This window comes from Pempheris klunzingeri, chromosome 19 (assembly GCF_042242105.1).
Source record: "Pempheris klunzingeri isolate RE-2024b chromosome 19, fPemKlu1.hap1, whole genome shotgun sequence".
In the NCBI taxonomy this organism is placed as follows: domain Eukaryota; kingdom Metazoa; phylum Chordata; class Actinopteri; order Acropomatiformes; family Pempheridae; genus Pempheris; species Pempheris klunzingeri.
Window position 1 is genome coordinate 9955184 of NC_092030.1, and position 22210 is coordinate 9977393.

The following is a 22210-nucleotide window of genomic DNA, read 5'->3' on the forward strand; positions in this document are numbered from 1 at the left end:
TTTCACCCTCTCAAACGCCCGCTGGCACTGCTCTGTCCACTGGACCGGCTCTGCGGCACCCTTTCAGGTCAGATCGGTCAGGGGACTGGTGAGGTCTGCGAAGTCCGGTATGAACCGGCGATAGTACCCCGCCAGCCCCAAGAACCGCCTGACCTCCTTTTTGAACTTGGGCCGCGGACAGGCCACGGACAGGCCGCAATCGCTGCGGTCTTGTCTACCTGCGGGTGCACCTGCCCGCCGCCCAAGAGGTACCCCAGATACCGTACCTCCCTCCGTCCAACTTCTTCGGGTTGGCCGTGAGCCCCGCCTGCCTCAGGAACTCCAGCACTGCGGCCACCCACTGCACATGCTCCACCCAGGTGTTACTGTGGATCATGACGTCATCCAGGTAGGCAGCAGCATATGCAGCGTGCGGACGCAGCACCCAGTCCATGAGGCGTTGGAAGGTGGCTGGGGCCCCAAACAACCCGAACGGAAGTGTGACAAATTGGTACAAACCGTACGGAGTGGAGAAGGCCGTTTTTTCCTTGGACTCCGGAGATAGAGGAATCTGCCAGTAGCCCTTGGTCAGATCCAGCGTGGTGAAAAATTGCGCAGTGCCCAGCCGATCCAGAAGCTCGTCGACCCGGGGCATCAGGTAGGCATCGAACCGTGACACATCGTTCACCTTGCGATAGTCCACACAGAACCGGATAGACCCATCCTTCTTGACCACAAGAACGATGGGGCTGGACCAGGCACTGTGGGACTCTTCTATTGCTCCCATCGCTAACATGGCTGCCAGCTCTCTCTGAACCACTTTTCTCTTGTGTTCAGGTAACCGATAGGGCCGTGAACGCACCGTCACCCCTGGGTGAGACTCAATGTGGTGCTGTATGAGGTCGGTACGTCCTGGCAGGGGGGAGAACACATCAGCAAAACGCTGTTGCAACTGGGCTACATCTGCTCTTTGGGACGGCGAGAGATGGTCATCACAATGGAGTGGAGCGGATTTGGTGGAATTTGGTACCTCCGGCCCCAACTCATCTCTCTCTGTGATTGCCGTCACCAGAGACACAGGCTCCGCCTCTCTCCATATTTTGAGGAGGTTGAGGTGGTAGATCTGTGTGGCTCCTCCCCTGTCAGTACGTTCCACCACATAGTCCACGTCGCCCACTCGTTGTGTGACCACCAAGGGTCCTTGCCACTTGGCGAGTAATTTAGAGCTAGAAGATGGGAGTAATACAAGTACTTTATCTCCCGGTGAAAATTGTCTCAGCCGCGATCCTCTGTTGTACAGGCGCTGCTGACGTTCCTGGGCCTGGAGCAAATTCTCGTGTGACAACCTTCCCAAAGTGTGGAGTTTTGCTCTCAGGTCCAGGACGTACTGAATCTCATTTTTGCTGGGGCTTGGACCATCCTCCCAGTTTTCCTTAATTAGGTCCAGCACCCCTCTTGGTTTCCTGCCAAACAGCAGTTCAAAGGGAGAAAATCCCATGGAGGCCTGGGGCACCTCCCGCACTGCAAACAACAGAGGGTCTAGCCATTTGTCCCAATTGCGTTCATCTTCGTGAATAAAATTACGGATCATGGACTTTAAGGTCTTGTTCATCCACTCTACCAGCCCGTCGGTCTGAGGGTGGTAGACACTGGTACGAACAGACTTAATGCCCAGTAATCCGTACAGCTCTCTCAGTGTACGTGACATGAACGAAGTGCCCTGGTCAGTGAGGATCTCTTTCGGGATCCCCACTCGGGAGATTATCTGAAACAGTGCCTGCGCCACACTCTTTGCAGAGATGGTGTGCAGCGGCACTGCTTCCGGGTATCGCGTTGCGTAATCCATCAGGACCAACACAAAGCGATAGCTGCGTGCACTCCGGTTAAATGGCCCGATGAGGTCCATGCCAATGCACTCAAAAGGGACCTCCATCAGTGGTAATGGGCGCAACGGCGCTCTTGGGATGGCCGGTTGGTTAACCAACTGGCATTCAGGCTGTCCCCCTGGCTCCTGGGATGCACGGCGGGGAGGGGGGGATCCCTGCGGCTAGGCCGCACGTGACTGGCCCAGCAGGTTGTTCAGGACCACGGTCTGCTGCTCCACCTGGGCCTGTATCTCCATATACTGCCTCCATATACTCTCTCCGTTGCAGCCAAGCTCAAAACCAGCCCACGCCTCCACAACCTCTTATAATGCATCCATATGTTTGTATACAGATTTACCATAATGTTGAATGTTGCAAGCCTTGCAGCTGTGGCTGATTCAAGTTCATGTTGACGTAACGTTCTACAGCTGTGTTGCAGTGATTTGGTAGGTTGTATATGTACGTTAACCATTAAAACAGGTGATGACGTGGTGATGCAGGTATGACGTCATTGGGTGTACATAAATCCTACTTTTCCTTTCTTTCTCCTTCTGTGCACTGAACCCTTCAGGCTGGGTGTGACGTGTCAGGTCTGATGCCTGTCATAGAGAGGTTGTGGAGGTCTCATGGCCCTCTTTCAAAGCTAGGTCAGCAAACACCATCACTCAGCCTTCCAATGCAAAGGTAGGCTAGGCCACTTGAGATCAAATTTATTTTCATTTTTTATTGTGATTTTATTTGTGGTTGTGGGTCATCTATTGCTACTTCTTAACAAAAAAGATATGGTTTGGCTAATTTACATCTATACTAGCTTCATCTAACTGTCATTACAGTGAGCCAAATTACTGCCATTTAGAAAGCACTACCCACAATCTTAATATGAATTGCTATAATCTCCTACAGAAAAGACATTATAGAAGGATGATTAAGGAAATGTATTAAGTCATTTACTGAATGACTCTTTTAAGTGTCAAATATATGGTAAATTACACTGATCTGAGAGCAATGCTTTCAATAGAAAACCTAAATGTGCCTAAATGTCCAGTTATAGAAAACTATAACTATAACTATAACAAAAGCTGTAGCACTTGCTCCAGTTATGGCTCATGAGTGTTCAGAATCTGTGCATGTGTTCAAGGCTTTATGTTACATATCTATGAAAATGTGTGTTTTGTCTGGTTTCTGGTTTTAGACGTGGATTCTTTACTCTGAGAATATTGGAGATTAAACAGGTGTCTCCAAGTGTGTGTGTGTGTTGCCATATAGTGTGTGTTGTGAGCTGTACTGGCGGTGAGTTTAAATCTAACTTTTCTCATATCTAGGCTTCTGCATCCAGTTAAATTTTACCTGCAAACTGCCCATGCAATTAAATAATAATAGAGAAGTTTATGTGCATTATGCACTGTGTATTCCAGTAGTTTTAATTTGCTTAATGTAAGTCAAACAGATATTCAAGCTATGTTTTTTTTTTTTTAAACTTTGAAACACTTGATCTCACAGTTGACAGCACAACACCTAAATACATAAATACTTTTCCGCCTTTTCCGTCAGGCTGTTTAAAAAGTGACTGGAAAATGCTTACTAATGTCAGAAGTTCTTGAGACTGTTATACCCCTGGCTGTAGAGCAGTCAACAAACAAATTTTATCAGAACGAACGAAATATGTTAAAGGTGGACAGGTGCAAAGAGGAAAAGGCAGTAAGGAACAAACAGACAAACAAGTGTAAGGAAGTGGGGCCAAAGCAAGGGGTGGAAGTGTGAAGATGGATAGGAGTGTGTGTTGATGTTGACAGGTCCGTAGGCCACCACAGAGCACACTACCTGTAACAATGGGGATGGTCTCAACCATGGAGGTCGCCTTGGTAGAGATGGTTTTTATTATATAATTACACAATTATAATTTTTAGAGTGATACAAACTATATCGCAGACAGACTGCTTGGTAACCTTTAGACATAGAGGTTTGTGTGCTCATGAGAAGGTTGGTGTTGTTTTGTAGTTGCAATTGTTTTTGAAGTTGTGCTTTGTCTCTTAAAGTTCAGCCTTGTAAAAATTGAAATGAAGAAATGGCAGAAAATGGTACAATTTCAACAACGCTTTATGGTCGATGCTGCTGCTTTTTTACTAGATCCTCACATCTATGTTATCCCAGGATTCGAATTTAACAACATAGTAAAATATGTTACTGCACTGACAGTGAAGAAAACGTTTTAAAAATACCAAATAGCATTTTTAACACACATTTATATCAGGATCCAGACTCCCACAGGTAGCTCTTGTTAGCCACAGCAGTTGCAGGCTCTCTGTTTTACCTCACTTTTCCTTTTCCTTTTCCTCTTTTTCCATTAAAAGAAAACAAATGAGCACAAGGCTGATAAAGCCAGTGTTTCTACAGTTTCCTGCCACACAGGCTCAGAGACAGTCAAGGACAGAGAGAGATGTTTGTGTGTTCTAGCCTAGAATGGATGATGAGTGATAAATTATTGCACCAGTCAGAAAAACAGTATTGCACATACATACAGGTGCACAAGGTTGTGATCAGCTCGACCTAGCGGAGGGAATGGTAGTGAGTGGTATGCCTCCCTGGTGTTGGCATAAAACAGCTCCAGCGTTTTATTGTCTCTGGTGTGGCAGGTCACATACTGGGTGAATGTGGGCAGGCAGGAGGATGGAGAGGCATGATTAAAGTCTCCAGAAATGAGGAGGAGAGCATCAGGGTGCTGAGTCTGTAGCTTGCTCACTGTTGACTGCAGGATGTCTCTCACTGAAATAATTTGTTTTTTGACACTTGAGCCAGAACTTCCTCAAAGAAGCTGACAGTTGCACATTTTTGCATTGTATACACTGTAAATTACTTGGAAATGAACGTAAACATGATTTGAATTAAGTTTCCTGAAATACTTTGCTTGTAGATAGTAAATGTTCATTTTGAGAATCTCATTGTGAACTTTTCATGGTGAAAAAAGGCACATTTTTGATACTTGAGGTGAAGTTTCTTCACACAAACTCTCAGATACAAATTTCCATATTGTACATATTAAGAGTTATTGGGGATGGGGGTTCACATGATCTGTTTCAAATAATTTTGACAGGTTTTTCTCCAGATATCAAATGTTCATTTTTAGCTCATCTTGGTTCGAATGACAACTGAGTTTAAATTACTTCCATTAAGTTTCCAGGTTTGAGTGTCTCCATTGTACCACTGAGAATAGTTGGGGATGAAGGATTATGCAAAGATTCATTTGCATAAGAAGAAGAAAAATATTAATTTTGAGCTTCTTTTAATCACCCTTTTTGACCTGGACATGAGAATAGCCGTAAATCAAGGATGCAGTGATCTGAATGGTTTGTTTGTTTTGTCTGACTAATTTTCAGATAGCAAATGTTCACTTCACAATAAGTACCACACTGTAGTGGTCAACAACACTTTGACTATTACGTATTATTAGGGCCAGAGAACCAAGCAATGTGAGGACCCTATTGAAATGCAGAATTATTAAAGCTGCAAGCAGCGATGAGCAGGCCCATTTTGCCTCACCCAAACTCATAAACCAAATCAGATTACTCATTTTATCTATCTATCTATCTATCTATCTATCTATCTATCTATCTATCTATCTATCTATCTATCTATCTATCTATCTATCTATCTTTATTTATAGCGTGTCAATTTATAACAAACGTTATCTCAAGATACTTTTTATATAGAGCAGGTCAAGACCAAACTCAAGAATTCAAAATTAATGATTCAAGAATCCCCACAAGAGTGAACATCAGGTGACAATGGCAAGGAAAAACTCCCTTTTAAGACGAAGAAACCACAGACAGAACCCAGCTTTCTGTCTGGGGCTGTGTTGCATGAGTGAGAGTGAGAGAGAGAGGAATGAGGAGGAAAGAGGAGGTCTGTGAAGAAGTCTCCCAGTAGTCTAAGCCTATTGCAGCATAACCAGGGGCTGCTCCAAGGCAGGCCCAAGCCAAACTGTCAGTTTTGATAAAGCATATCAAAATGGATAGTTTAAGCCTACTCTTAAATATAGAGAGGGTGTCTGCTTCCTGGACTCAAACTGGAAGAAAGTTCCACAGGAAAGCTCTACCATGCATACTACTTTAGGAGACTCTGAGAATGAGTTAAAATGAAGAAAGTTTTTGTCAGCTTGTTTTTAACATTTGTAAGACAGGATGATATTTTCAACAGTTGTGTTGAGTTGCAGACAATGCAGACATTTGTGTCCTTTCCTTGTGTTCCTGGCTACCAAACGCTGACATTCCCCCTAACTTCTTGGAGTATCTTCTCTTTTATCTGGTGAGGAAGCATGTTGACCATAATGTGCTGTGGCCTTTCCCCATCTCTCTGGTCTTGCCTTGGCAGACTGATAGCCATTCTGTGCACTCACTATATCTCCAAACGTGACAGGAACTGGCACTCCAGCATGACTGAGATTTGTTGTAGAAACTATCATATTGTTTTCTTCTTTCAACTCCAGTATACTCAGAATTGCAGCTTTGTCTCTACTGCCTCCTCTATTGTAGTCTATATTATGTGTGATATATGTTGATAAGTGCTATGAGTACAATTTTGAATGCAGAACTAGCAGAGTATTTTTACATTATGTTAGTCCTACTCTACTTAAGATAGAGTTTTGATATTCAAACCTTCAAATTAACACATGGCACATCTTCAACCTATTTAGGTATATATACACAGATGTAAAACAAAATTTGAAGAGAGAAAAATAAAAGTAATCTATACTAAAATTCATTGAATTTACAAGTACAATGTACAGGTACATTGCTAGGATTGTTTGGAACTCAAACAAGCATCTATCATAATATTTCATTCATTAGTGTGACAGTGACGAGGGAGTAGTGTTTGTAAAAGGCTATGTGGCCTGATTTCAGGGGTATTCTTCACTAATTATATTCAACATCTCCAGGGAATATTATTTCCATACAGTGAGGTCACTTATTACAGCACAAGCTCTACTTTTTTCAGCTAATTGTGGTGTGTCATTGACTCTGTGGAATTAACTCAAACTATAACATGTCCCAAGTGAGTTGATGTATAAATTAAACCTGGTTATTGAAACAATTCCTCATATGTCTCTACAATGTATAGATCTCATTAAGCCAAGATGTGTTCAAAACAGAAAGGGAGGAAAAGAGGAGATATTAAAAGAAGAGTGGTGAGGATAAGATGAGAGGTGAGGAAAATATCTAACTCTAGATGGATCATTTCCAAAGCAAATAATGAATTGCTAGTTTTCATTACAGCTCTCAAAAACGTCTGTCATACATCTGGGTTTTACCTGAAATGGTGTCACAGGGCTAACAGTGATATTATTGGAGGACCATTTTCTAATTTGTCCTCTTAGCCTCCCTCCCTCTCTATCTCTTCTGGATGTCTCCCCTCCCTTGTTTTCTACAGCGAGTGGAGGAGAGCACTCTTTCCCACACACTCAGTGTGCTTCACATCAGAGCTCCATCATTTAGTCACTCTGTTTTTTTTATTATTCCCAAAAGCTTCAGTAAAACTCCTGCACTTCTTATCCTGTCCTGCTGCTGCTTCACAGGCCTGCCAGATCAAACTACAACACTGAAGTGCTCTGTACTGAGAACCAACGAACAAACACCAGTCGTAATAGGTACGTATTAAACCTCTTTTTGTTTGGCCTTAAAATGTGTGGGGGTACTGGTTATTAAATTGCAAGTGGTGTTATCTAGTATTTTATATTAAAGGATAAGTTCACTTAATCACGGAAAACATAATTTTTGTACTATTTTGGTTTTATGTGTCCAGGTTTTTGATAAATTACATTTAAAAGATTAAACAGTGAAAACTTTCGATTAAAATGTTTAAAAATTGAGGCAAGTGAAACCAAGACAGTTTTTAATTAAGAGAGAAAATGTTTTTTTAGTGGGCTGAAGTGGCCCTCATTAATAGAGCAGGGTGAATGCTGTATATTGTTGTAGAAAAACTTCTCAGTCATCTTTCAAGTGTCCTATAATGTTCTACTTGTGACTAAATGCCAAGCGATATGTTTATTTCATTAATTGTGCTTCATATGAAAATCTGTTGCACACGAATTCAAGTGTGAAAATCTTAGCAACGTACATGTATATTAAAGGCTGGGGGCAAGTCTATGTAGAAACAACACTCACATCCACTTCCTGTTCATGGTTAAGAGTGAAGAGAGCTTAATAGAAGGTTTCAGTGGTCGGGGTTAGAAAAAGAAAGTGGACATCCTTCAAAGCTAAGTCATCCATCCATCCATCATCTATACCCCTTATCCTGAAGGGTCACAGAGGGGCTGGAACTCATCCCAGCTGACAATGGGCGAGAGGTCATAAGCCAGGTCATTTTAGTATGAAATTTGCTCTTTCCCTGGAAAGTGTTTCCTGCTTAGCTTACTCTGTACAAGTTATTTTTAGCTTATCTATCTGTGAATTTGCCATGTGGGCAGCTACATGCCTTGTTTTTGTCCTTTCTTGAGCACTCAATGATATGTTTTTGCTCATTGCCAGTTTCTTAGCGAGCATCCCAGAAAAAACAGAAATAAATGTTCCTTTTCTGCATTTGTCCATGTTATGCACAGAGATGTGAGCAAAAGGAAGAGGAAAGATAAGAGAAACATCTTAAGTTCGTGGCCTGTTTTGAATGATGCAGATTAAACATAGACTGAAAATAACACTCCAGTCATCAAATTTGTGGAATAAAGCAAATCATGAAAATTGATTTCACCTATAGACCAGATTGAAAGCAACATTATGCTATATGCACACACTGTTGGATTAACAGAGACCAGAAGTCATTCATTCCATTGAAGAGTGAAGGATGGACAATAAAAAGTGGTACCTCATGGCTGTCAAATATGCTGGCCGCTTGGAATTTTTCAAACTCTGAGACTGAACTGCCACTGGAACTGGAAGTACTGTCGAAACTTGGAGATGAAAAGTTTGTAACTTTGGAAAACACCCAGTATTGAAGCTGTATCAGCTTCAGCCACACTTTAGATTGCACAGTTTGAACAGAACAAGGACTACTGATTTTGCTCCCTTTTGTTCCCAGGCTTTTATCTCACATTGAAATCATGATAAGAATGGATCACTTTACAGTTAGTACAAGAGGGACACAGCAACCAATGGCTCTTTTTTACAATACAATATGAGTACTGCATTGATGCAAACTTGAAAAGATCCAAATTGTCCTTTAAAACCAAAATAATCCTTGATAAATATTATCTGTGCTTGACATGACTCTATCAATCTGCTTTTAAGTGTACACATATTAAATAGAAATTGCACTAACAAACATATTTGGGTTTACTATAGCAGGATGCAGCGTATCAGGGAAGGCATTCACATACGCACCATGAAGGCAAAGAGGAAAGTGGAGGAGATCTCCAAAGAGGATGTCCAGGCTTTCCTCAAGAAGAATGCTTTTGTCCTCTTTACAGTAGGGGCAGTTATTGTAGGTGTGTATTTCTCTGAAAAGTCTGTGACTTCAGTCAGTCAGAATCTTGTCAGTGCAGTGGAGATATTTACAAGCACATTATCTCTACAGGTATTGTTCTGGGATTTGCGCTTCGTCCATATAAGATGACCTACAGAGAAGTGAAGTACTTCTCTTTCCCTGGAGAGCTCTTAATGAGAATGCTTCAGATGCTCGTTCTCCCCTTACTGATCTCCAGTCTAATAACAGGTAAAATCTGTTCTGGCAGCTCTTTACAATAAGGTACACAAAAGTGATCCAACAATTAATATATCATTAAGTAGTAGTTTCTGTACAACTCTGAATCAAGGATTATAGAAATGTTGATGTATTACTAGAGAAATGACTGGGAGATACTATATTAATGAATATATGATACGGTCATAATTATTTGTGACTAGACATGCTGACCATTTTCTTCACAAGAGTTTCTGATACATAAACTAATCATTGCCTAATGATTCATTAATATAGTAGCTCCCAGTTTGTTCTTTTGAAAGTTATCATTATCTACATATATACTATATAGCCCTTTCATTCATAGTTAATCAGAAACTCATTAACAATTGATTGACTATAGTATTGCTCCTGATTTTTTTCCTAACTCATTCCTTAGTAACTAGAATAATTTTGTTTACAATATTGTAAAGTGTTACCCATGCCCTTACATACATATAACTGATCTGTCATTGGATATAGACAGATGACAGATCAGTCAGCATGTCCTAGCACACTGCAGCTTTGCTTTTTAAATGAATTGACATGAAATGGTCACTAACCAGTCAAAAAGGAAAATATGAGTTTGACACACTGGTTCTGACACTATGGTCTCTATACTGATGGCATGTCCTGTATTATGATACCAGGGGAACAAATTATTTATTAATTTCTTAAATAATTTTGCAAAATGCAACAGAATTTTCTGTTCATTGATCGCCTGTTTCTACTGAAATGCACCTTGAGAATTATAGTTAACATCTGTCCCTATGTTTTTTTTTCTTTTTTAAATTTTTTTCAAAGGATTTGATATTTTACGTGGGTACTTATGTTTTGTAGAGATCATTCAACCAGGAGAAATTCTTGTCCATTCACTGACAGTAAGTTACAGACAGTAACAAACAATCAACTGATGTAGTGCTTAAGTATTTGTGACTCACAAATTCAAGTTGGGAAGCAGTGAGGGCATTGGCATTTTATTGTCTGTGTAACATAGCAACAGTCTGTTATAGAGAAATAACAGACTATAGTAATTGTTAACTTTTGGAGCATTCAACAAAGCAGTGGAATAACTGAAAATATTTGTACATGCCCTTTCTTCACCCTTTGCAATTCAGTATATTTCTTTACAGTGCTCTATTGTGACTTGGTGTGGTTGGAAGTCCAATATGTTTCCTTTACAAAAGATTAGGACTTTTCTCCACAACATATTTGCTCTTATAATCCTTTTAATACTTACCACAATTATGAACTCATGCTGTAATTGTCATGCTGGTCATGAACTGTTTGTGTTCCCCTGATTGAGTTGTATTTCAGATAGAGACTCTCCAGGGCATTGTAAGGACAAATACTAGTTAATATTTTGTTTCTCACTTCCCCAATTATGTTATTTTGCAGTCTTGTTATTTATTCATTCTTGTGTCCTATTTTATTTTATATTAGTCTCTTCTTATTTTTGTTACTTCTTGTCTTTGTTGTGATAGTTTTCATCTGTTCTTTATTAGCCTCACCTGTCATTTTTTGTTGTTCCAACAAGTTTTGTATTCAAATCTGGATTTATACCTGCACATGCCTGTCAACATTAAGCACTGTTAAGTATTTACTTATTAAAAAGATCAAGATCAAGATCATTCTCTACCGCTGTCCGCATTTGGTTCCTTCCCCTGTTCCTTTTCCTGACAATACGAACTGTCCAGGTATGGACCCAGCAGAATGGTGCCTTTTCTCAGTTCAACAGTTTGATCAGACTGGCAAATCACATTGTCTGGCACCTACACCAGCATACTCTGACTTACCCATGGAAAATCTGACATGTGGCAAGAATGTGGTAAGTCATTTTGTTCCCCACCTTGATATCGTCCATGAGAAGCTCAACCATTTCCTGCAAACCAGCATAGTAAATGCCCCTGCATTGCAGCCTGCACTCCTGTCGTTTAGACTGTGTTTCATGAGTCTACAGCCTGCCTTGTCCTGAGCAGGCTCCAGCCACAAACCAACCTAGCCTTGGGAGGTCCTTATAACATTCACTAGACTCCTAAACAAGGAGACTGAAAGGACTGAAACTTTTTCTTTGGGCTGTGTCACCACATGCCAGGCTGTTCCAGAGCCTGTCAGTTTGCAGTGCCTGTTCACCTATCCCATGTCCTTGTTTCTGCTGAGTGGCAGCAATCTTCTGTTCCTGTCCCTGCTGAGTGGCAGGGTGTTCCTGTTCCCCTGCTGCAGCTGTTTCCTGTGGCTTTCCCTCTGTAGCCTTCTGCTTCCTTGGCACCTCTGGCTCACCTGCCCGTCTCCCAGCTGACACAAGGCTTAAACCCACTGGGAGCATCTCTATCGCATTCCGGCTGTGATGCAGCTACAGAAGCTGATTGCGGCAACTGTAGTTAATACTGTAAATTCCAACGGAAGCACCACTATATGTTCCAGAAGTCCCAGAATTTGCTCAGTGCTCCACTCCCCGAAAGATACGCGCCAGGTCTATTTTTGATGGGAGCTGCAGCCTGGTCATGTCAAGCAGCACAGAGCAGAGGAGGCAGACAGGAGTGTGAGAATCCAGTCAGGTTTCAAAATGAAACACACTGTGCAGACTATTGAAAGTCATATATTCCTCTAATGGGAGTCTTTAGGACAGTACTTCAGCAAAAACTCAAGTCACTTTTATTAAGTTTGGCAGTTCAGAATAACAACCTGGTTCAGAATATATTTGTGTTTGGAGGACAAGGAAGGTGAACTCACACTCACAGATGGCAGTACAGAGGGGGCTGTCAGTACTGTGAGGACTGCAGAAGGAGCAGAGTCCCAGTGCGATATATATATTTGTATACAGGGGATCAGAAAGCCAGAAGACTGACTGTGACAATTCCACCACATCAATATTAATTTGTAATGATGATGGAGCAAAACTGGACCACAGCTGCACGCCAGCATCACCAGCCCCTAGAGCAGTCCTGCCTAGGCCGTCCACCTACTGGGTTTACATTATGAGTACTCTCTTATTAAAATAGTCTGCATTTGGGTCCTTCCCTTGTTCCTGGGCATCAACCCTTAAAGTAACATGCTGAAACAATTAGAGGCCCAGCAGACAAGCACAAAATAGCAAAGGTTTTGCTTGACAATCTTTAATGTCGTGACCTTCACCTTCATTTTTGTCATTACCAGAAAACCATTCAACAAATCTGTCTACTATTTATGAAAATACATACTGGACAGAGAAAATGTCCTCACATTACTTGTTGCTGACAGGGGATTTTTGTTTATAAGGAATATTTTTGTGTGTTTTCATACACATAACAGCATTTTCACTCTCTGTCCATTAGGAATGGCAGCTTTGGACAGCAAAGCCTCAGGAAAGATGGGCATGAGAGCTGTGATTTACTACATGACCACGACTTTTATTGCAGTCTTTATTGGTATCATAATCGTCCTCATCATCCACCCAGGAAAAGGATCAAAAGATGAGTTTGGAAAGCAGCAGACGATAGAACAAGTCAGTCCTGCTGATGCCTTCTTAGATCTGATCAGGTAAGGTATGAGAACAATAATATTCAAGAAGTTTGACTGTAACTCTCTTAACCACTGTGTGATTTCTCATTTCAGAAATATGTTTCCACCAAACTTAGTCCAAGCCTGCACACAGCAGGTGAGCTTTACAATACACACTTAGAACACTTGCAGCACTTTTTTTTCTTGGAGACTTAAAACAGATAATCTTTTGGTAAGCAGCCTTAGCCCCTGCAGTGTTAATTACACCCCACAAAATAAGAAATCTAACATACTGAGGTTTTGAGGCCCTTGGGATAATGCTCCCAAGGAGCTCTAAAAATATGTATCATTCAATTTGTTAAGCATATTAATGCATATGCTTGATATGATATTGATACATATTCTTTTAGAGGCCCTTGGGATAATGCTCAATAAATTGAATGGTACATATTAGAAAATGTCATATATGAGCAAATTTGGTATCTTGAGTAGAGCTACATTTCTGAAGAGCATAACAGTTTGACTTTTCTTGTGAACAAGTGGAGGTAGTGTGCTAGAGGAAAGGTAAAGGGTAGCTTCAATGGACTTGAAATTTTGACTACATCTGATTCATGTAGGGCCCAGTGCCTCTACTGCCTGACAGCTCACTAAATTCTTCAGCTTGAACCCAAAGCTGGTTCGTCCCTTCCCTTCCCTTTTTTGCTCTCTGTCCTCTGACACAAAGGCACTTGACCAATTAGTGCCTCCACAGTTTATACACTACAGATTTCCAGACTAACGGGAGACTGTAAAATCACCGTCACCCTATTCTTCATATTCTCAACCCAGTATCAGTTAGATAGATCTAGCTAGTCACACTGTTGGCTTGCCTTCACTCCTAATGCACTTACACACACTGTATGTGTGTATTTTAGGAATGTATTGTAAGATACAGTGAGACATGGACATAGTTATTAATAATAAGGGTGTAACAGTACACACATTTTTCAGTTCAGTAAATACTGGGATTGTTGGGTCTCGGATCAGTGCATTTTTGGTTTAGCTAAGCTGAAGCTTATAGCTGCAATGATCTTACAACCAATTAATCTAAAAAAGCAGCCAGGATAGCCCCATTTAATTGCTTAACGATACATTCAAAGCAGGGCTCATCACTGCTTTTGCTCTATTCTTGTAGGGTGGTCTTTTTCAAAAACATAACGCTATTTAACACAATGATCCAGTACTTGTTGTCTGCTGTGTGCTGCTCTCTCTTTTCTGGGAAATGATAATGCTCCTAAACTGGGATCTTCATGTGATGCACATTTACATCATAACAATGATTTTATCCATACAAGCTAGGCCAACTTCACAAACATAGTTTCACTAATAGTCAACAACCATCAGTTTTCATGAGACAACTTGTCATAATTGACCAGTTAAAATTATGAGGGTTGACAGTGTGGTGGTCTTTTTCAGCTCTATCAAACTCCACTGGTATAATCTTGATTCTTTAATTCTCTCATTCTCCAGTTCAAAACCAAATACGGACAGCGAGCGGTCCATGTGACGGTGACAGTCAATGACACCCTCTTCAACTCAACCAATGGCACCCAGGAGGTCATGGAAACCACCCGGGAAGAAGTGATCCCCATGCCAGGTCAGGTGAATGGGGTCAATGCCCTTGGGCTGGTGGTCTTCTCCATGTGCTTTGGTTTAATAATTGGCAACATGAAGGAGCAGGGCCAGCTCCTGAGGGATTTCTTTGACAGCCTCAATGAAGCTATCATGCGCTTGGTTGCCATCATCATGTGGTAAGTCATTTGTCATTTTCATAGCAAAGTATTTAACAAATGTTACCACCACACTTCACATCTTCAATAACTCGCCCTTATTCTCTTCCTTTCAGGTATGCACCCATTGGTATCCTATTCCTAATTGCAGGAAAGATTGTGGAGATGGATGACTTGACACAGATGGGTGGTCAGCTGGGCATGTATACCATCACAGTTATCATTGGCTTACTGATCCATGCCGTTTTTATTCTTCCCACTCTTTATTTTGCTATTACTCGGCAAAATCCCTTTATCTTCATTGCTGGGCTCCTGCAAGCTCTGGTAACAGCACTGGGGACCTCCTCCAGGTGAGTTGTGTCCAGCACTACTACACTTCTACAAATATTCCTGAAACAAACAGTGTTGCATTTTTGGAACTCCACTTGTCTACATCATTTTGATGGTGTGGAATTATGTAGGGTTTGAACTTCTTTCTTAAGCTCTTTCTTCATTTTTCACACAGTTACTTTTCCTGTGTAACACTGAATGCCATTGATGAGAGTGTCTGACAGACTGATCCGACCCATTTGAACAATTTTAACACCGTGCCCCTTTTTTGTTTCTCAATCAAACACACACGAGTGCAGAGAGAGAGAGAGGGTTTTCTCAACGATCAGTTTTGATAGCCAGATACATTTTTTCCAAGTTTCATGCTAAATTTAGGTTATGTATTGATATGGTGAAATCTGTGACTTTTGTGCTGCTTTTCAGATATGAATTTGTTCATCTTTGGGCCTAGTTTTGTACTGAATTTAATGCACTGTGCACAGCTGAACTGAGAGGTCAAAAATTATGGTGATTCAGTATAGTCAGTTCACTTTAAAAATTTGCTTTGTTACTACTTACTCCGTTTCCCGGGTTTGACTAATATGTGGAACAATCGTTACTATCCCATTATGTTCCTATGCAATGGAAACATTGTTTACTACTCCAATAAGAGGATAAGCAAGTGGGTCATAGATATGACTTGGCAACAGGAGATATTTGTACATATAATTTCCCAGCATGTTTAAGGAGGTCACCAAATAAATATCATCACTTTCATGAACAAATTAATGGTCATGTAACATTACTGTCAGCTGCAGCCTGAACATAGACCAAATATAGTCAATGAGCCTGAAGCAGTCAATTGAATGTGAGATGATCACTTGATCGTCAACAAAGGCTCAAGACCCAGACCATGGGATAAGAACGTTAACATGATCGCTTACTGCACACTTACAGTACCTATGGAAGTGCATTTGAACAAAACGGAGTTGCTTAGTTTAGAAAAAAGTGAACCAAGTAAAAAGTCTCATCTTTGGACTCAAAAGTGAATTAAACTATTCAATCAGAATCAGAATTACTTTAATAAAGCAAAGTGATTCATAACATCATATAGCATGATTCATAATTTCATATATTTCCCCAAATCTCAGACTGTTCATTAGGGCTGTTCTTGTAAACTAGTTTAAACTCTTTAATTTCCCAGCTCAGCCACCCTGCCTGTCACCTTTAAATGCCTGGAAGAGAACAACAAAATTGACAAGCGAATCACACGTTTTGTGCTTCCCGTGGGTGCCACCATAAATATGGATGGAACAGCTCTGTATGAGGCACTGGCAGCTATCTTCATTGCCCAGGTTAACAATATGGAGATGAACTTTGGTCAAATCATCACCATCAGGTAAACATTAGGAAAATAGGATAACAATTGTCTTGTGTCTTATGTCTATGCTGTCATCAATAAGAAGGATGCATATAAAATACTCTGCAGTAACTGGAACTGTTTCATCTATGTATGTCTGTGCATTTCTCTTCAATGAAGTATTACAGCAACTGCAGCCAGTATTGGAGCTGCTGGCATCCCTCAGGCAGGCCTGGTGACTATGGTGATTGTACTGACCTCTGTTGGACTTCCTACTGATGACATCACGCTCATCATTGCGGTTGATTGGTTCCTGTGAGTAGCTTCTTGTACTATGAATATGTGGACAATAATCCATTATAACATCCATTCAAACATAAGAGTGTCTCACATATTGGTCTGTGAAGTGCAGTAACTCACATCCCTCCATCAATCATCTCTGTCATGTTAAAGGTCAAAATCAGCTCTGTATCTACTACCACCTAGTGACACACTTCTTTTCCCCTTGAGCCTTGTTCTACATCTTCCCATTAGAATTGAATATTTTTTGCTATGAGTTTTAACATAGAAACATAATTAGGTTTCCCAAATTAATCATTTCAATTAGAATACCCTTCCCAGAAATTACTCAGTTAACTGGGGTAATAAGAAAAAAACCCTTCTTTCCTTTAACTAGGGTGGACCAAATGTGAATGTATATCAAAGCCTTCCTTCACGAGGACCAGCCTTTCATACACTGTAGCAAAGTGTAGCATCTAATGAATAAAAGCCTGTATGTTCTAAAACTGAGGGCTGTTTCATAAAACAAGATTACCAATTAAACCAGGCTTACTCCAGTAAATCAGGCTTTTTTTAAGAAAAATATTTTCATAAAGGATTCTTGACTAACTATGGCCTAAGTTGCCATGAGAACGTTTTCAGACTTCAATTTAGGATTAATTAGTATCAGAACCCAGCTCTCATTGCTAAAATTGACACTTTCATGCAACTAACTTCTAAATACCTACAGTATTTCTTTGGTAGTAGCAGTCACTTCTTAGATCAGCAGCACATAACCCCCCATAAAGAGTTTGTTTTTACTCTTTGTTTGCTCCATTATTGTCCTAAAACTATCCAAAAAACCATAAATGAGTCACATTGTTGCACTGGGTGACATGTTCTTTCATTCATCAGCCTGTTGAAACAAAATAAAACATGTACATTGATGAGATTTGAAGGTGTAGTAGACCAGCTGTTTCCCCATTTCAAGTCTTTATGCCAGATGTATTTGGCACAAATGTATTTATAAATATTATAACAGCCACTCTGTAAAGTGGAGTGAAAAGCCGAGCATTCAATGGGCAGGTGTTGCTCTAAAATATAGCTGGATTTACCTGTGCATCTAACACATTTTCACACTTATTTGCCCTTTTACTCTGTTGTTGTTGGGGTGTAGGGACCGTCTACGTACCACAACCAATGTTTTGGGTGATTCGATCGGAGCTGGCATTGTGGAGTTCCTGTCTCGACACGAGCTTCGCAGCAAAGATGTAGAGATGGGAAACTCAGTCCTGGAGGAAAAGGAGAGGAAGAAACCTTATAAGCTCATCTCCCAGGATAGTGATTTTGAAAATGACAGACGTGCTCACAGTGAATCAAACCTGTAATTCAAGCTGCAACATCTGTTACATTTGCTAACACATGTAACACTTTGTCACTCTCATTGTCATTGTTGTCACTGTCATGTTACAGAAGTGAATTTCCTGCATTCCTGTTTCATCCAAAATTACAAAGATGACATCCTTTAACATACGAACCGGTCATTTGTTTCAAATAGGGCTATTAGTTTTTGTTTTGTATGTTTAGTATGTTTATTGGATATTTTAACTTCATATTTCCTTCAAGTAGAAGCTGAGGTGAAAGTAGGTTTTTGATACATTCTGAAAGAAGAATTTGAAAATTTAAGTAAAATTAGTGTTTTGAAATCAACCATGGAGCATCTAAGGCCACTAAACAGCCACAGAAAGTAAGCTGCTGGGTATAAATAGTCCCATACAGTCACAAGGACTCATTATAAGGAAAGTGATTGCTTTTGAATATATTATGGAAAAGGAAATAGTGTATTCATACTTTTACCATTTTATCATGATTGACTCAACTGAAATTCAAATTCTATCTACAGCGTCCCAACATTAGCTGGCTAATATCGTGGTTACTATAAGTTATTACAGATGTTTTATGCTGCCTATATTTCAGTGGTACAGACTCTCTCACACACCTATAACTGCAAATATATGTTTTTGACTGTGTTTCTCTTGGTAACTTTTTTTTAACCAACAGCTATTTTACTGTAGAAGTGAGACAAGTTAATATTTTGGGTGACTCATACATGTTAAAAGTGTCTGAGTCTTGGCTGAAATTGAACGTTTTGTGAAAACAGTTGTCTTAGTTTTTATGTCTAATATCTTCAGTGAAATAAACAGAAAAAAAGCCTTTCCTTCTATGTCTTCCTTTTATTTGAAATGTCAAGGGTTTAATAAAACAACTGTATTTCCTACATTTTACTAAGACAACATGCAGCTTTTAGTCTTAATGACTTTCTTTATCTTTATACAGCAGTTTGTGTCCCCGGTATATCAAAAGAGTGCCCTTGTGTGGTTCATGTAAAGGTTGGAGGCACATATTGTCCTACAGCCCAGACTGTGGAAATGTGGATAAGTAAATTAATTAACCCTGTCCTCCCCTCCTTTAATGACTGCTATGAAAAGTTCCAAACAAACATGAATTTATCTTACTTACAAATACTCTGTGCATCCAAAGCCTGATATACTTTCCTCCTTAGAGCTCTTTTCCTCTTAGAGCTCCTATTGTCCTAAAACTATCAAAAATACATAAATGAGTCACATTGTTGCACTGGGTGACATTTAATTCATCAACCTATTGATAATGATGAAGATGTCACAGAGGTGAACCTCTCCTAAACTATTACTACTCAGGAAATGGAAGTGACAATTACCAAATTTACAATAAACTAAACTAATATACCAGGATGAAACGTTCCACTGTGAACTAGTGAAACGGAAAAAAGGAACTGACTTTGTCTTGCAGAATTAAATTCAGAATTCATTACTATGTTTAATGAACAATATGGGAAATATATATCATACTAATCACAGAAACTGTATAACAAAGCAGTCATATTTAGACTTTTAATGGAAACGATGTGGTGTGTTCAGGCTCTTTTACTAGATAATGAGGGAAAAATTGTGAATATGTACAGGTCTAACCAATAAAGTGGTCATAGCTTGTTGTTACAAGAATGACTCATAGTTTGGCTTTTGGTGTCTAAGGTGAGTTCATTGTACCTCTGGTCATCAACAGCAGGCAGCTCCAGTTAGCATTAACAGCGGGAGCTCCTTACATGACCTACCAACCCAGATGCCATTAGTAGATGGTTGTTCTTATTCAGGTTTTTGTTTTGGTTGAGGTTGGTTGGTCCAAATGAAACAAAGCTAGCGGTAGAAGGGTTGGGAGTGAGTTGCTGCCCCAAGTGGGGGAGTTTAAGTATCTCAGGGTCTTGTTCACGAGTGAGGGTAAAATGCCGCTGCTGCTTCACATTGAAAGGAGCCAGTTGCGGTGGTTCGGGCATCTTGGTCAGGATGCCTCATGGGCACCTCCCCTTAGAAGTTTTCCGGGCATGTCCCCCCTGGAGGAGACCCCGGGGAAGACCCAGAACTCACTGGAGGGATTACATCTCATATAAAGGATGGATAGTGATAGAAGGGTCTCAGGGACAAAAACTTGCTCCGATGTGAGGTCTCTCATTCTCATCGTTGTTCCAGCAAAATTCACTCACACACTGGACACTGCTACCCAGAAGACTTAAAACTCTGGGACCACTGTATTAATTGCTACCAGCCGGCCAAACTATAAGGAAGAATTATAAATATATTTTAATCATATAATATATGTAGCTCCCTCCAGTAACAACACGAGTCGCGAGATCTTGATTAAAGAACAGGGTTTATTCTGCTTCCAGGCCAACCCGTGAGAACTGGGTTTAAGACGAAATAAAAATAAAGAATACACAAAATTAAATCACATGTTTGTCCATCTTAAGAATTAAGCTTCCATTGCTAGCGTAATAGCAGGTAGAACTTGTGCAACATGCAGCATACCTTTCACATCTGAAACAGCAATTGTTTACAGACTCCTTGTCAATGTGAGGCATCAATAACATGTCAAACATACAGTAGACTGCTTAACTCATGCATCTAAAGTAACGCACAGCACGTCCATATATCATTAGCAGGCTAATTACCATAACAATACGAGTGCTATTTTCATGTCATTTACACGTCTTTAGTTTAATAATAATATGAACATAAATGTAAACGTACCTCGTAGGCTGCTTGTAACATAGAGGGGCTCGTATTAGACTGCTCTTCTCTTCGTCTTTCTTTAGTTGTGCAAGATAAACTTTATAATCTTAGTCTGAAGTCTGCCTGCTTGTAACATAGAGGGGCTCGTATTAGACTGCTCTTCTCTTCGTCTTTCTTTAGTTGTGCAAGATAAACTTTATAATCTTAGTCTGAAGTCTGCCGTTTCATTCATTCCTTTCGCGCTTAATTTCCATTTCCGTATTGCAGTCCGTCCGTAAACATGACGTGTGGAACACTCTATTAACGATAATTAGTTCCGCCTCATTAACAACAATATGAACGCAGTTAGAATGAAGAAAGGACATGACTAATAATGAGAGGCAGTTACAATATAGTTTTATTGTTATATTAGTAATTCCTACTGAGTATACTGTACAACCTTGCACTTACAATAAGAATGCAAGTTCAAATGTCAGTTCTAACTCTGCCTATCTGAGCAGCACATGTATCAGTCTTTTTCGGTGCTCCATGCTGCCCACGCAAGCCACACAGCACAGGGCCAGGTGTGGCTAGTGTAGTTCTGTGCGCCAACAGTGCCATAGTGTCATCCAATTGTTCTTCAGTTTTGTTCTCTCGTGAGCATGTTGGGCAATATACTGAGGCATGTTCTTTGATCCGTGAGGAAAAGTTGAATACAGGACTTGATGTCATCCACTCGGGATATAGCACATCGTATTGGCCAAGGGGTTATCCTGATGACTTCATGGGTCATCTTCAACCTCTGACACTTCCTCCTCTAAAGCCTCCTCACTGTCAACATGGCTTCTCTCCTACTGATCACTGTCACGGTCAGGTCCAGAGCTTCACCTGCAATATATCTCTTGGCCATTGTGCTGCCACAGACTGAACTGTGAGCAAGGCCTCAGAAAAGCTTTATATACCAGAGCTGCGAGAAAGTTGTATGATTGAAACAATGTTGCAGTTTTGTTTTTCAACAGGCATGCTTCCCATGGGGTAAAAACTATATTGGCAACAGGTTCCCATGGGGGTTACCATGGAAGCCAAAAAGGGGCACAAGATGTGTGTGTGTGTGTATGTGTGTCTGTGTGTGCGTGTGTGTGTGTCTGCTCAAAGACACCTGTGTGTTGAGGTGTGAGAAAGGAGAGTAGATATGTGCTTGAACTCTGTTTTATACACTAATTGTAGTCTTACCTATTCATTTCCAATGACCGGTCATTTTTGACCGGGAACACCATGGGTTCCATAAAATACACACATTTTTAGAAAAATATTTCAGATTTATTTCATGTGTTCAAATGCCATGTGTGAACAAAGTCATGGAACCTCATGACAAAAATGGATGAAATTTACTGCACTTTTTTA

General features: G+C 40.4%; 1 protein-coding gene and 1 long non-coding RNA gene across 3 annotated transcripts; one reads left to right on the top strand and one right to left on the bottom strand.

The window, feature by feature from the left end:
• Positions 1 to 2136: 2136 nt before the first annotated feature.
• On the top strand, positions 2137 to 18112 carry LOC139218543 (excitatory amino acid transporter 1-like). 2 transcript variants are annotated; one of them, XM_070850149.1, is made up of 10 exons: positions 2137 to 2147; positions 9176 to 9315; positions 9405 to 9542; positions 12863 to 13067; positions 13143 to 13185; positions 14538 to 14818; positions 14914 to 15147; positions 16311 to 16505; positions 16647 to 16781; positions 17902 to 18112. In XM_070850149.1, exons 2-10 carry the CDS (start codon positions 9177 to 9179, stop codon positions 18110 to 18112), a joined length of 1581 nt encoding a protein of 526 aa, XP_070706250.1. In that variant the 5' UTR covers positions 2137 to 2147; position 9176. The 2 variants fall into 2 exon arrangements, with proteins under 2 accessions (XP_070706250.1, XP_070706249.1); XM_070850148.1 differs by lacking the exon at positions 2137 to 2147 and having other exon boundaries at positions 9177 to 9315.
• On the bottom strand, positions 16221 to 20944 carry LOC139218544 (uncharacterized). Its single transcript, XR_011585679.1, has 4 exons — positions 20846 to 20944; positions 17917 to 18016; positions 16725 to 16798; positions 16221 to 16341 (listed from the first exon to the last, which is right to left on the bottom strand). It is a non-coding gene; the product is annotated as an uncharacterized lncRNA (long non-coding RNA).
• Positions 20945 to 22210: the final 1266 nt, after the last annotated feature.

What these genes read in the sequence shown, in the direction of transcription:
- LOC139218543 (XM_070850149.1), top strand. Translation starts at nt 9,177, where the DNA reads ATGCAGCGTATCAGGGAAGGCATTCACATACGCACCATGAAGGCAAAG. An exon ending in TCCAAGCCTGCACACAGCAG is followed by an intron (nt 13,186 to 14,537) that starts GTGAGCTTTACA and finishes CTCATTCTCCAG; the next exon opens with TTCAAAACCAAATACGGACA. An exon ending in GGTCAAATCATCACCATCAG is followed by an intron (nt 16,506 to 16,646) that starts GTAAACATTAGG and finishes TCTTCAATGAAG; the next exon opens with TATTACAGCAACTGCAGCCA.